Raw genomic sequence first — 14,868 nt, 5'->3', positions numbered from 1 at the left:
TGACTCTTAACGTGACATTTACAGGACCGGTGTAACGTGAAAGAGTGTTCGGGGACAGAATAATCGTTACGTATTTTGATTAAATTATTTAATCAAATCAAATAGGACAACAAGGACGTAACATTTGCAAAAATGCGTACGTGGAAATATATCCCGGGAATTTATTTATCCTCAGGTTTATTGAATACAAGCGTGTATCCGCATTTGCCGCAATAATGACGGTCTTCCATTGCCGCCATGAATACACCGGCGCCGCACTGCTCCATGGGGCATTCTCGTCTCAAACGGTGGATTTTTCCGTTTTCATCTACCTGCAAAATCATTTTTCATGCTCGATTTAAGATACATACCGCTACGATGAAAATTATGACGAAAATAAAAAAGGGAAAACTCGAGAATGGATAGTAAGAAATAAGAAGACAATTTACCTTATAATATTTGAGCACAGCAAGCTTAACCTTCTTCTTCTTGTGCTTGATTTTCTTGGGGGTAGAGTAATTCTTCTTCTTGCGTTTCTTAGCACCGCCTCGCAAGCGCAGCACCAAGTGTAAAGTGGATTCTTTCTGGATGTTGTAATCTGACAAAGTCCTGCCATCCTCCAATTGCTTACCGGCAAAGATCAGCCTTTGCTGATCCGGTGGAATTCCTGAAACAGTAAAATATCCCGCTTAGAGAAATTGAAAGTAATTTACATACTAATTCACTTAATATTAATAAAAATGTATAACATTTACGATCTGTTCCATTTACGAAACGTTCATCAGATAATACTCTTGGATCAAAAAGTCAATTTTTGTCAGATAAAAATACAAAGATTCAATAGTTGGTTCTCTCGGAATAAAAAATACAAAAATATCGAGATTTTTTTTTAAATTAAATTTTAAAGGAGTAAACAAATATTTTTTAATTTAATTTTAAACAGATCTTATTTAGCAATCAATTTAACGTAAATTTTTAGTTATTCTCCAAGATTGATTCTTCCTGCATATCGAGAATTTTCTCACCTTCCTTATCCTGAATTTTCGCCTTTACATTTTCGATCGTATCCGACGCCTCGACCTCGAGGGTGATGGTCTTCCCCGTAAGAGTTTTCACGAAGATCTGCATGATCAGCGATTCTATAACACGTCACATTGATTTATATATATCAATTGGTCAAATTAAACCTTAAACCCTAAAATTAATTTCGAGAATCAACTAAAAAAGATCATAGATATTGTAGCATGGTCCAAAACTTCTTCCTATTCATACACAAGAAACAAAACTAGAATATTAAATTTTAAATATTAAAACTATAAGATATAATTTTTTTAAAAGAATTTCATACAAATCTAAAAACATCGCCAAATTAAAAAATGCAAATATATGTAACATTAGGATTACAGGCTAGGAGAAATATTTGGAGCATGCGACATTTGCTGGATGATCTCCATTAAGAAAACAATTCCTTAATTATTTTGACCAAGAATTTCTTAATGGCAATTCAAAAATATATCATAACTTTAAGATAAATTAAAGATATGTAAAAATAAATACAGGTAGTGGGAAAAAATCTCGATGTCATAAAACACGCATACTTTGCTGAAAGAGTTAAATTTTTACATTCCTTAAGAGACGTTTTAGCGCTTCTGAAAAGTCGATATTGAGTGTCCGCAAGATTTTGCACGTAATATCAATATCTTTTTTTCTCAGTAGGTTCCACCGGGGTGGTAAACCGAAGAGAGGTTAGAGGTTAGACGCGAATAAAAATGGAGACCACTTAACCAACGTATCAGTCAAAAGAACGAAGAATCGTTAATCTTGGCGAATGCTCGTCCAAGTATCATTCCGATCGAACGCAATTATTGCGGCAAATTGCGATCCCGTGCAATCGCTGCAATATGGTCCGTCAATAATAACTACGTGCTACATAAATAGGCGAACAATCCGGGGGATCACGTTTATCACGCCATGTGTCTCACAGATATTTTCTCGACGCGTCACGGACACAAAACAACGTAAAATGTCACAAATCGGAAATATTTTACGTTTAGCGTAACAAAATGCGAAAATAAATACGACAGCTTCGCGTTTGATCCTATCTTTTTTTCTAAATTATAGAAAATCAAGGCAGAACGTACCTCCGACCACGCTGCGAGAACACGAAAAAGAACGAGCGGATCTATGAGAAACAAAACCCCAGAGTATGCATGTATCATAGATGTAGGAACAATGAGCGCGTTCAGCAGACCAAGCCGCTCAGTAGCAGTCGAACGTGATTGGTTCTTGCTTTTAGAACTAACCAATCAACGCAGAGCGTTGAGAAGACGTTCTGCTGAACGCGGCCAATGGCTGAAAATTCCCTAGAGTATCTACGATTTCATTGGTCGAAATCTAGTGAATCTGTTCACTTTTGTGATTTTCACCTCGTTTTATACATAATTAACTCCCAGTGAGTGTTCAGTGATCTAATAATTCTTGTAATTTTCATTTATTGCTACATAAAAAATCAAAATTTTGAAAATAACAAAATCATAACGCTGTTTAAATCGTTGATAAGTACCACAGCTTAACGGGCAACTTCCATACCACGTTGAAAAAACCAGTTCTCGTCCGATCACTGAAGTCAAGCAACGTTGGGCACGGTTAGTACTTGGATGGGTGACCGCTTGGGAACACCGTGTGATGTTGTCCAAATTTTTTGCTTTTTCCCTTAGCATATTTTTTTTTTTTTTTTTTTTTTTTTTAGAACATTGTTATAATAATAAAACGATTTTTTTGCTTTTTTCAATATATATCAAAAACTATAAGCTAAAAAGAACAGACCTAAAAACAGACCTTATATTGATAGAAATAAATATAAATCTATTCATTTAATAAAATAGGTTTTTATTTCCCATAGATGCAAAATTATGTCATCGTCATACTTACGACAAAGATGTTGTTCGACAGTATGTGTGTTCTCAATTTTTTTGCATCATTGATACAGTAATACAACATAGTAGTACATACATTGTCAAAATTAATAAATCAAATCATTTGAGCAACGCGCGAACAAATTAGATGATATTAAATAAGTATTAAAACAACATGCTTTATCTGGCTTTATCTTTACTAATATATGTCCAAAAAATATGTATACATGTACTTACAAGATATAACTTATCCTTATTTTTTAATATAAACTACTGCATATGTTGCCGTACGTACCGTTACGTACAATCAAAAATTTGAGAAATTATCAGTAGCGTCACAATTCAGGAATTATAACACAAGCACTAAAAAGTCTATACAAGCAAAACGGAATTGATACATCCGTCATTCTCAGGATTATTCGTAACTTGAGCGAACTTTCCCCACACTACTTTGCCCGACTGCGTTACGAGGCCCAATTCCGAGATATTTACTTCAATAACGGTTCCCTTAGTAATAACACCTAAATTTGTGTACATGGGCGAGCTTGGATTTTTCTTGACGCCAATGATCGGCAGGGAGAAGGTCGCCTTGAGTTCGGGATGAGTGACGTGAGCGGTTTTGAATCTCAACGCCATCGGTCTGATGAATCTCTCGAATTTCGGCGGTTTCCTCGTGAAGTTCTCCCCGACGAAGGTCACCTTAGTCACCATCCGTTTCCACGATTTCCGTTTCGTCTTGCCGCTTCTCACCACTTTGAAAACCTCGGACTCCGATTGCGCGCGAACTTTCGGTATCGGAACGTCCCATTTGCCAGCTTTCTCCTTGCGCTTCTGCTTTATCATATTCGACAGCACTTTCGCGCGCTTCGTGACGTCACGATCCAGCAGGTATACGGGCAACGCTCCTTCGGGTAGCTTGTCGGACTTCTCCTTGACTTTCTTCTCTTCGTGAGCTTTAATCTTCTTTTTCATTTGAATCTTCTCATTGCGTCGCTCCTTATTAAATATCTTAGCTTTTATGCCACGTAAACTACGGGCTTGCTCCGCTCGTTTGTGAGGCGCACGGGCCTCTCTCTTCCTCTTTCTCTCCTCATAGTCCAGACGGCGACCGTAGAGCTTACGGTGCCTCTCAATATATTCGTTCTGCGGCATTTTTCTACGTGGGTTTCTGTACTCACATGGAATTCAACCTTCCTGAAAAAAAATTAAATGATTTAATATTGACCCACTGTAAACTTACATAATTAATCCTCTTACAAAACAAATAACATTTTAAATATATGTTATTCTTATAATAAATACATAATTTCCTACAATGATAACTGTACAATGATGATATAGCTATATCCTTATTGCATTTAACGCAGTAGAAAAAATAACATCCAATTGAAAGATAATTTCATTTGTATAATAGATTCTTCTATTTCATAATATAAATTTCTTACAGTTGATTTCAGTATTAAATATAAAAATAATTTTGTTAAATTTTTAATAAATTTTTGTAACTACCACAAGTTGTTATAAAGAACATATATATCACCTACAAATTCAGCTTGATAAAGGAAGTTACTTAAAATAATTTAGACCAAGAATTTTAATATAAGTGTTTCAAAACGTGTGCACATTTAGATAAGTGAAATAGCCTCTGTACTTTTTAAGAATTTATCTCTCCCGAAAAAGTCTCCAAGTATTTACAAGATATTGGCATTTATGATCAATGACATCATGTGTAACTTTGAAAAGAGGTTAAGAACGACAAAAGAAAATAGAGACTATTTGCAAATTTAAAAAATAAGTAATATTTATCTTAACGAATATATTCGTCTGAGTATTGTCTCTGTCGAGTGCAGTTAACGCAAAAATAAATTGCAATTAAACACAATCGCTAATAACAACACGTGCCGCGGTAGGCACGCAGTTGCACTGGAAAGTGGAAGCACGTGTCCAACTGTCCAAATCGAAGATATCCGAATTCGATTATTTTCTTTTTTTCTAAATCACAGACAGCTAAGTCAAAACCTACCTTCGATCACGCCGCAGGAACACGAAATCAACGACAATGCGCGAGCGGATTCACAGGAGTGCACAGGAGAGAACAACCAGCTGGCTGATTCTGAACCAGTATACACGAGACGATGAGGTTCGAGCCACCTGCCACGGTCTTATGTAACCCCTACGACCATCAGCAGCATTCCCGAGAAACTACTTTGCCGACTGCCGAGGCGGCATCTCTCAAACGATAAACGAACGAAATGAGTTCGGATGGTAACAGCGACAGGAGGAAAGTCTGCAAATTTAAATTTAAATTTTTATATATCCTACCTTAAATCGCGAAGAAAGCTCTTCGAGTTAGCGTTTCGTTTGAATGTTCATTATGTTATTGATGTTATATCTCTTGGGATTAAAATCCATTCGACGAACGCCAAGATCCTTTTCAAACGAAAATCAAAACGATATTTTTTTATCTTAATTGGCTTAAAGGAAAGAGGGTGGACGGAGCAAGAACACTACATAGCAAACACTTGAAAAGCTCATTTTTGAAATAAGCCTTTAGTCTGATCAGTCTGTTTACTGAATAAAGCACATTATTTTATTAAAAAATATAAAAATTTATTTTATAGTATTTTATTACTATAAAATCCTGATAAACTAAAGTCCTTGATCTATCTTGATAATAAAATAAATTCTGAAATAGAACCTTCACTGAGTATATCATGATGAAAAGACCTTCTTCTCCAGATGACTATGCTGCACCGCCTGTGTGATGCACCGGAAAATTTAAATCACCGCCAACAGTCAACAGTCTGTAACACATGTGGGTGACTTTTCTTCCATTGGTAAATCAAGTTGCCAAACATGATGTTGCAAACATTGGACTCCACGAGACAGAATTTTTGTAATTTAGGACATTGCTTGATAATAATGGAGAAATCCTCAGGTGTTTCGAAATTCACGCCTTTGAGATGTAAATGTTTCAATTTTTTGCACTCCGCTAGTAATTTCAAATTGCGATCGGTGAGGAAAGTATTTAACAAATATACTTCTTCCAAGAGTTGACAGGAGGAAAGTAATTTTCTTCCATTGGTTCAAGTTGGATCTAACATTGGACTCCACGAGACAGAATTTTTGTAATTTAGGACATTGCTCGATAATAATGGAGAAATCCTAGGTGTTTCGAATTTCATGTTTTTGAGATGTAAATGTTTCAAGTTTTTGCACTCCGCTAGTAATTTTAAATTGCGATCGGTGAGGCGAGTATTATAGCTTAACAAATATAATTCTTCCAGGAGTTGACAGGAGGAAAGTAATATGTTCAAGGTATCATCAACGATTTCAATTCTGTAACAGAAACCATATATAATTACAGCACTTTAATCGCAAAGAGAAAATCAATGTAACTATTTCAAGATGCTTGCAAGAGAAAAAATTTTTTAATAAAGAATACGGTAACATGTATTTAGAAGGAAAATGCGACACACACTTACTCAAGTTTCTTTCGTAAATTCTTACGGTCAGGAAAGGCAGTATGCGATACAACATAATTGCCTTCTAAATTTATTATTTCAAGTATGGACATGAATGTCTTAACTTTGTTGCAACATAGTCTAAATTCATGCCAGGACCGAACCTAACGTGCACATCTAATTCCCCTGTCATCCAATTCACGTTTCGCAGTATGTTGATAAAAGCTTGAACTCCCATACATATTGTAGAATCAAGTTTCAAATATTTCAGATTTAGATTTTTGTCTTCAGGTTCTGAATACCGCAGTAGATCCAATACTAAAAAAAAATGTACTGGTCATATGCAATTTATCTATAATATTGATATTTATATATAAATGTTCATATATACATATGCATATATACATACCTTTCAAATTTTTGCATATCTCTGAAATTTTTAACGCGATATTACGATCGACACCGACGCATTTCCTTAACCGTAAATGTGTTAAATGCTTGCCGCAATTATCAAGAAATTGCAGGAAAGTAGCAGGGAAAGAAAGATCGCATAGTGTAATATCTAATTGTTGCAGATATTTACATCTAGGTGTAAAGTAACAAAATATATTCTGAATATCGGCAGGACAGAAGATATTTTGCATGTTCAAACGCGTATAGAGTAGAGGGTCCAGTGTTAAATTATAGAAGCGCCTATCTACTTGGTTCATGCGGCATAACGTCTCCAAGTCTAAATGCTTTAATATTTTTACAAGTATTTCATCCTGCAAAAGATAAAACATGAAACTTTAGTACACGAGATAACATTGAAATAAATATTATGAGAAATAGGACTTCTTAGAATACTTTACAGGAAGCGTAGAAAAAGGTGATAGCTCTTTGGATTCATCCAATATATTCTGAGTATAGGTAGGACAGGGGATATTTCGCATGTTCAAACGCGTATGGAGTCGAGGATCCAGTGTTAAATCATAGAAGCGCCTATTTACTTGATTCATGCGGCATAACGTCTCCAAGTCTAAATGCTTTAATATTTCTAAAATTACTTCATCCTGCAAAAGATAAAACATGAAACTTTAGTACACGAGGTAACATTGAAATAAATATTATTATGAGAAATAGGACTTCTTAGAATACTTTACAGAAAGCGTAGAAAAAGGTGATAGCTCTTTGGATTCATCCATAAACTTCGCATAATAATAATTTAAAAGACGATGCAAGTATCTCTGCGTAATAGATGATATCTCTCGCACAACAGGGATGTAATACAACGCCTTTTTGTACCACAAATCATCCTTATGAAAAATTTTTCCTACATCGCTGCAAATAATGTCGGGACTAATTTATTTTTATTATTAACAGAATAAAGAAAGATTGAATATTCCCAGATAGCAAAACGCTTATTATATATTTAAATATGTGCGTAAACTCGTGACGAGTGCAAACAACAGTAAAGCTGCGTCCGTAAATGCTCAGCAACAGTATTGAATTATAGTTTCAACCGCACTGTTTATTCAATATTTGTTACATTTCGACAGCAACAGTTTACGCCCGAAAATTCCATTAATATATATTATTATATTTTAACTATCATAATGGAAAAAAATTCACACATCTATGCTGCGAAACACCATAAATATGAATCCCAGAGCTACGATTCATGTTCACGCAATGTTTGTGGCAACAATAATACATAAACTGTTTTCAGCAATAATTTGCATAATTTTGCACACTCACGTTTTGCTATCTATGTACTTAATGTTGACACGTGCAATACCTTTTACAAATAATACAATGTTTGAGAAAATTATTTTGAAGACTGATTATATCCAAGTGTGCATTTTTGTAATCCTCTGTTAGATTCCAGGGAGAATACATGTAGATAATTCCTTTTAACAGATCAGTTAAACTCTCTGCAGGATTTCTGGAAAGAATCAATTCTGACGTTCCAATAAGCATTACAGCATCTAGCTTTGTGTAGTTTTTTAATACGCTGTGCTTACAAAATTCTAGTCTGAGCCTGTTGGTCTTGAAGTTACACGATTGTAAGGGAGGAGAAAATAGTCTAGATTCCTGCGATAATGGCAGAATCTGAGGCGATCCTTCCCACAATGGAAACCACTTATTTTGAGAATCTTGAGCCCAAATTTTAATTATGAGTCCAGGATGATATACTTCGTATATAGAGACTCTGATTGGATATACATGTTCATGAAACTCCAATTCTTTAAAATAAAAAATATAAATTATACTTTCTTTTTCCAATAGAAGCATATTTTCTTTAATAATATTTTATTTAGCAATTAAAATATACATACCAATATAATTGATACCTTTGTCATTTATGTTAGTCACGTGGTCTGTATAAGGATCCCATGGTACGTTTGCACGCCATGAAGATATTGCGATATCGTAACTATATTTTCTCTGTATTAAAATGTGAAAATATGTCAAATGTTATAAAATCTTGTAGCATAACGTTAAACTGCAATTACTTCTACAAAACAATAAACATACCGCCATGAATGTTTTTGGGAAATTTCCATATTTTGGAAAATAGGTAGGTGGCCCAGATATGTAATTGACAGTATAAAATGTGTCGAGATTACTGATACTATAACGAATAGCATTCTTCACAAACTGATAGACAAAGCAGAGATTCTTCTCTCCTGTTGGAACCCTGCTGATATAGGGATATCGACTAGCACTCTTAAATAGAGAATCATATTGGCACATCATATTTTCTATCTGAAAAAAGATATGAGATATAAAGACTATAATAAGTTGACTTGCCGTCAACTATAACTATAATATGCTCTTAGGGTTTGTCTGGATAGACTTTGAAGCGCCTGCATATATGCATGATGCATGATGCTTTTATCCAGTTTCTCTGAATAAATTGTTTTATTCCTAAATGCATTACGTTAGAGTATCGTTTCATTTGCCGTACGACAAACTTTTCAAATACGTTTGTTGGCTGACAAAATATAAAAGTTCCGAAGACTCTAGAACTTCTCCGTCCTGCGATCAAACACGCGCTTTGAGAGATGAAATAAAATCGTTTACCTACCTGGGTCTGTTTCCACCGGGGTTTCTCGGGGCGTACCGTTCCCGCTTGAGCGGTTAAAATGTAGTCCTTCTCTTCGACCGTGATGCCCATCAGGTGTTCCCTTAGCGAGTCATAGGCGACCAGTGCCCACACGCAGACCCACATTAGCATCAACAGGGATGGTACGACGTACCAGCCGGATTCCCAGTTCAGGGTCTCCGCGATACCAGCTATCATTAGATAGGTCAGTATCGTACCAAACGTGCCACCCAGCAAAGACCAGATGAAGCGCGCCCGTTCGTGCGGCGGTGCCCACTTCGCTACCATGGTATGACACGCGGGAAAGGTGACACCGCCAGTGATGCCGATGATGATCCTGGAGGAACAGTAACAAGCCCCAATGACACTGTGCCAGAATCGGGCTGATTAGCGAGATCAACGCGGCCAGGACCGATGTCCAGAGAACTGCGCGACGTGGTCCGTATCTCAGGGACAACGCAGCCGCCGATGAAGTTGCCGGGTACGTTGCCGTAACGTAGAAAAAGTGAGATAGACAATATATTCTGAGAAATAATACGGTAAACTATGATTTCGGATTGCGGTCCGTGTGCTAGATTTTCAATACTGTTGGTATATATACATTACATTTTGCGAGCCTTGATGTACAGATGAAGGGGTTCGTGAAGTTGAAATGCAAAGAACCGAGCGCGCACGTGGAATGAACAGCGTAATCCACGTGACGTGACTCCACGTGAATGCAAAAGCCGAGACGCGCAGGACGTGAATGACCGCGCATGTGCGAGCCTATCCCGCCGACAGCCGACCCAGCCTTGCGCCGAGCCACGAACCACGAACCACGAGCTACTCCGGATTCTGCCGAGAGCTTAACCTCAACGCTGAGCCTGCCGTGTGGAGTGTGATTATTAACAATATTAACTTTCATCGGCGCATGCTGACACTGAATCCGTTTCGGTTGGAGTGAACGTGCGAAGGCAATGGCGCTTAAAATTGCCCTTGATCCAGCTCGTCCTTCCGCTAGGTAAAATCCATGAGATCAACGGTTCGGAAATCTGAACGTCGGGTTTCATCATTTTTTGAGCTTTCCCCGAGGGGCCTAATTCTCGAAAAATATCCATACGATATGTTATAAATATCACACTTTGCAACCAATAGCACACTTGCAAAGTGTGATTCATAAGTAGCGACGTTCATAACTAGTGACATTCATAAAATATCATATGGGATATTTTTCGAGAATGAGCCCTCGCGAAACGTTCTACGAAGAGCGTTCTCTGTCTGGAACAGAGGGGAGACAAACAATTGTTGAGGCAAATGTTCCCCTTTTTTTTAAAATAAATTTTCAGGTTTTTAAAAATATTTATGCTTCTCTACTTTCTGTATTCTTGCCGCATTTATCGACGTTTCTCACGTTTGTTGCGTCATGTCACGTCGAGTCGTGTAGCAATTCAAATATTCCAGATGTTTTTTCACGTGCGATAAATAAAGACGCTTTCGATAATAATACCATGCAAGTAGCGCGTCACGTGTCGTTACATATTAGTGCGACGTGGAAAATACACGAGTTTACTGAGGAACAATTGATAGTGAAACTCGTTCGATAATTTTATCATACTTTACTTGGTCAGCTTGTAACCCACGTGCTGCATAATGCAAGACTGTCCATTTTTTAAGAACTTTTATACATTACTTAGGAAATGTCGAAACTAGATGTCAAACAGACTTTACTGTAAAACTAGTTGAATTGAAAATTGCGTCATAATTTCTAATTTTTTAACAATTATTTAGATATCGATATTCTAGAAAATTTATCATAAAGTTCAACTTAGCATAAAATGTAATAGTATTTTATATATGAAATAATGTAATGACGTGTAAAATTTAATTTGGAATAAAGCAATGTAATAGTGTAATAATTATCGTTTTAAATTAATTATAGGTCTAATGCTGTTGTTTGAGTATCTTTTCTATTAAACAAATTAGTTACCGTTGTAGACACATAGATACTAGATATTGTTTGTGAATTAACATCGATGATAAAGATATAGAAATATGCTGGTTTTTTATTTGTCACTTATCTGAATGTTAAATTTTGTACAGATGTGCTGGTAGTGGCCGAAGTAATTAAATCTGAAAATAAGAAAGATATAACAATATCGTGGGACAAAACTTGGGATAAGGATTCGAATGTTTGCTTGTACGACAAAAATGAGAGGAAGTATTATTGGGCGAACATAATAACGAGATCAGCCGGTACTTGGCAAGGACCACAAATCCTGCACTTTATGGTATATAATCTGCAAATGTGTTTGTGTAATTGCTCAACTAGAGAAGAATCTGCACGTCTAAATTGCTAATGTTAAATATAGTTTTTTTTTTTCAATAAAAAGTCAAATATGTCAAATCGAATCAAGATATATTCTATTGAATTACATGACTTATTTTGTATTATTATTATTAGGTGATACCTGTCCTCATAAAAGAACTGAAGTCGACCACTGGATCTCCTGTGCCATGGTATCGCAAAATAAAGAAAAGAATGATCTGTTGAACTATTTGAATGATGTGTTACTAGTACGGACATGGCTGGTCGGCAATGGATTAACATTGGCCGATATTCATGTGTTTTCCGTTTTACATAATCAAGAATATATAAAATTGCATGGAAGTGATTATTGTAACGTCACTAGATGGTACAAGCATATGCAATCGCTTCCTGTTGTCAGCAACGCGATATCTATGATTGCAAAGAACTGCCCTCCATCTTCAAAACCGAAGGAAAAATCTGCCCCCAAGCAGACAAAAACAAGGAAACAGGAGGGCAAGTTTATCGATCTACCCGGAGCAGAAATGGGCAAGGTAAAGTCACGCAGTACAATGAGAAGTAGATTTATTTTGATTTTTTAACTCTTGTAACTTCTAAAAAAATGTTCACTCATCTTCTGCAGGTAGTGGTAAGATTCCCACCGGAAGCAAGTGGCTACCTGCACATTGGTCATGCCAAAGCAGCTCTCTTAAATCAGTATTACGCCGAGGCTTTTCAAGGACAGCTCATCATGCGATTTGACGACACGAATCCAGCGAAGGAGACCGTAGAATTTGAGGACGCTATATTGGAAGATTTAAGATTACTGCAAATTAAGCCTGATCGTTTTACGCATACCTCGGATTACTTTGAGATATTACAAGACTATTGTACTACATTAATTAAGAATGGAAAGGCATACGTGGATGGCACCCCGGCGAATCTTATGAAAGAACAACGCGATCAAAGATTGAAATCTACATATCGAGATAGCTGTAAATAATTATTTTGAGAAGAAACGTCATATTAATTTTCTATCTCGATTTATTGTAATAATAATATTCCACCTTTACAGCCGTTGACGATAATCTGGCATTGTGGGAAGAAATGAAACGCGGTACCGAGGGGGGTCAAAAGTACTGTGTCAGGGCAAAGATCGATTATCAGTCAACAAACGGATGCATGCGCGATCCAACAATTTACCGTTGCAAGCCAGAATCTCATCCACGTACTGGAAACAAATACAAGTATTTATATTTTTTAATATTTTTGCAAGACCTATTTATATATTTTTAATCTACAATAGCTTGAAAGGTTTAGTTATAATTAAAAAAAAAATTAATATTGGGTTACTTTGTTGATGTTAATAACTAAACTATTATTTTATATACTATATTCGCAATATAATATATAAATTTGGTTAACAATACTGTTTTATATCGGTATTAATACGAGCTACGGTACAGCCTAAAAATTACAATTTTATTATAGAATTATTGCTTTTACTTGTTTACATTAGGGTGTATCCTACGTATGATTTTGCCTGTCCAATTGTCGACGCTATTGAAAACGTTACTCACACTTTACGTACCACGGAGTATCATGATAGAGATGCTCAATTTTATTGGATAATCGAGAGTTTGGGATTGCGTCGCCCGTACATTTGGGAATATTCACGGTTAAACATGACGCATACGGTTTTATCTAAACGAAAGTTAACCTGGTTCGTAAATGAAGGCCTAGTCGATGGCTGGGACGATCCACGCTTTCCGACAGTGAGAGGCATTCTGAGACGAGGAATGACAGTCGAGGGTCTGAAACAATTTATCATCGCACAAGGTAGTTCTAGATCGGTGGTCTTCATGGAGTGGGATAAAATATGGGCTTTTAACAAGAAAGTCATCGACCCAGTCGCAGTCAGGTAATAAAAATGTAATTAAAAGTTTGATGGATACTAGTATGTCGATATTTTTTAAAAATATCTATAATTTTAGGTATACCTCATTGGATTACAATGAAATGATACCGGTGAATGTAGTAGATGCTAAAGAAGAGTGGTTGAGTGTGCAAAATCATCCTAAAGATTCATCTAAAGGTACCAAACGAGTGCGAGTGGGCCCTAAAATATTGATAGAAAAGGAGGATGCTGAAAGATTAATCGAAGGACAGAATGCAACCTTTATCAATTGGGGTAATTTAATGATACTAAAAATAAATAAAGAGGCTGGCAATATAGTAGATGTGGAAGCACGACTAAATCTGGAGGATAAAAATTACAAAAACACCTTGAAGATCACATGGCTGGCTGAGTCGTTACCCAGATCTGATCCAAATGCGGAAAAGTCAAATCCAATAAAATGCTATGCTGTTTACTTTGATCACATATTGAGCGTGCCGATTTTGGGTAAAGACGACGATTTTAAAAACTTTGTTACCAAGGATACAAGAGTAAAGAATTTTACTTACAAACAAGTAAACTGGCAATTACTATGTGTATCGTTAATTGTATATAAAAATTCTTATTTTAGAAAGAGGTTCAAATGCTGGGTGAAGTGGAACTCAAACGCGTGAAGAAGGGGGAGATAATTCAACTGCAGAGGAAGGGATTTTTTATTTGTGACGTTCCGTATGCCACCATTAGTTCTTATTCATCACGGGAACAACCTATTATATTGTTCCATATACCCGATGGACATACAACAACACCTTATATGACGCCTGTAGTGTCACGTAATCAACAGGTAAAATCAGTATACCTTTATCTTTAAATTAATATCAATAAGTAAAAGAGAAAATTTTTAGGAAGATAAAATGCAATGCGTCAGCAATCAAGATGAAGTGATCGTATACAGAAATCCTTTAGAAAAAATAGAAGAAAGTAAGACAAAGTCAGAGAACAAAGAAATTTCAAAAGCAGACAAGATATCTGAAGAAATAAAGAAGCAAGGCGAAAAAGTTCGAAATCTAAAAACCTCGAAAGCTGACAAGAGCCTTATTGATCAAGAAGTGAAGGTTCTCTTAAATTTGAAAAGTGATTATAAAAACGTGACTGGTCAGGATTGGAAACCAGCTGACACTAAAGTTGCTAGTATTGAAAGTAAGACAAAGTCAGAGAACAAAGAAATTTCAAAAGCAGAC

At 36.1% G+C, this 14,868-nt stretch overlaps 4 protein-coding genes and 1 non-coding gene across 5 annotated transcripts in view; 2 read left to right on the top strand and 3 right to left on the bottom strand.

Moving 5' to 3' along the window:
• Positions 1-141: 141 nt before the first annotated feature.
• Rps27a (ribosomal protein S27A) lies at positions 142-2,159 on the bottom strand. Its single transcript, XM_071777282.1, has 4 exons — positions 2,121-2,159; positions 1,005-1,118; positions 429-646; positions 142-311 (listed from the first exon to the last, which is right to left on the bottom strand). The coding sequence occupies exons 2-4, from the start codon at positions 1,105-1,107 to the stop codon at positions 162-164; spliced, it is 471 nt and encodes a 156-aa protein (XP_071633383.1). The 5' UTR covers positions 1,108-1,118; positions 2,121-2,159; the 3' UTR covers positions 142-161.
• Positions 2,160-2,554: 395 nt separating this feature from the next.
• Positions 2,555-2,673, top strand: LOC139812486 (5S ribosomal RNA). Its single transcript, XR_011731879.1, has one exon. It is a non-coding gene; the product is annotated as a 5S ribosomal RNA (ribosomal RNA).
• Positions 2,674-2,847: 174 nt separating this feature from the next.
• Positions 2,848-5,060, bottom strand: Ip259 (NSA2 ribosome biogenesis factor-like IP259). The gene is made up of 2 exons (XM_071775673.1): positions 4,918-5,060; positions 2,848-4,088 (listed from the first exon to the last, which is right to left on the bottom strand). Exon 2 carries the CDS (start codon positions 4,044-4,046, stop codon positions 3,267-3,269), a length of 780 nt encoding a protein of 259 aa, XP_071631774.1. The 5' UTR covers positions 4,047-4,088; positions 4,918-5,060; the 3' UTR covers positions 2,848-3,266.
• A 911-nt stretch (positions 5,061-5,971) lies between these two features.
• Positions 5,972-10,117, bottom strand: LOC139811387 (F-box/LRR-repeat protein 4-like). The gene is made up of 10 exons (XM_071775671.1): positions 10,053-10,117; positions 9,429-9,783; positions 8,876-9,106; positions 8,677-8,785; positions 8,136-8,583; positions 7,501-7,678; positions 7,210-7,410; positions 6,768-7,122; positions 6,380-6,676; positions 5,972-6,233 (listed from the first exon to the last, which is right to left on the bottom strand). Coding segments are annotated over exons 1-9 (2,103 nt in total). The 5' UTR covers positions 10,055-10,117; the 3' UTR covers positions 5,972-6,233; positions 6,380-6,452.
• Positions 10,118-10,191: 74 nt separating this feature from the next.
• LOC139812130 (bifunctional glutamate/proline--tRNA ligase-like) overlaps positions 10,192-14,868 on the top strand; it is a 5,730-nt gene continuing 1,053 nt past the window's right edge. Inside the window, 10 exon segments of the mRNA XM_071776752.1 lie at positions 10,192-10,323; positions 11,474-11,635; positions 11,638-11,713; positions 11,887-12,284; positions 12,374-12,725; positions 12,806-12,977; positions 13,250-13,651; positions 13,725-14,178; positions 14,259-14,471; positions 14,533-14,862. Coding sequence (XP_071632853.1) covers positions 10,192-10,323; positions 11,474-11,635; positions 11,638-11,713; positions 11,887-12,284; positions 12,374-12,725; positions 12,806-12,977; positions 13,250-13,651; positions 13,725-14,178; positions 14,259-14,471; positions 14,533-14,862 — 2,691 coding nt within the window.

Source organism: Temnothorax longispinosus, chromosome 4 (genome assembly GCF_030848805.1).
Source record: "Temnothorax longispinosus isolate EJ_2023e chromosome 4, Tlon_JGU_v1, whole genome shotgun sequence".
NCBI classification, from domain to species: Eukaryota; Metazoa; Arthropoda; class Insecta; order Hymenoptera; family Formicidae; genus Temnothorax; species Temnothorax longispinosus.
This window is presented reverse-complemented; position numbering and strand designations above follow the sequence as displayed.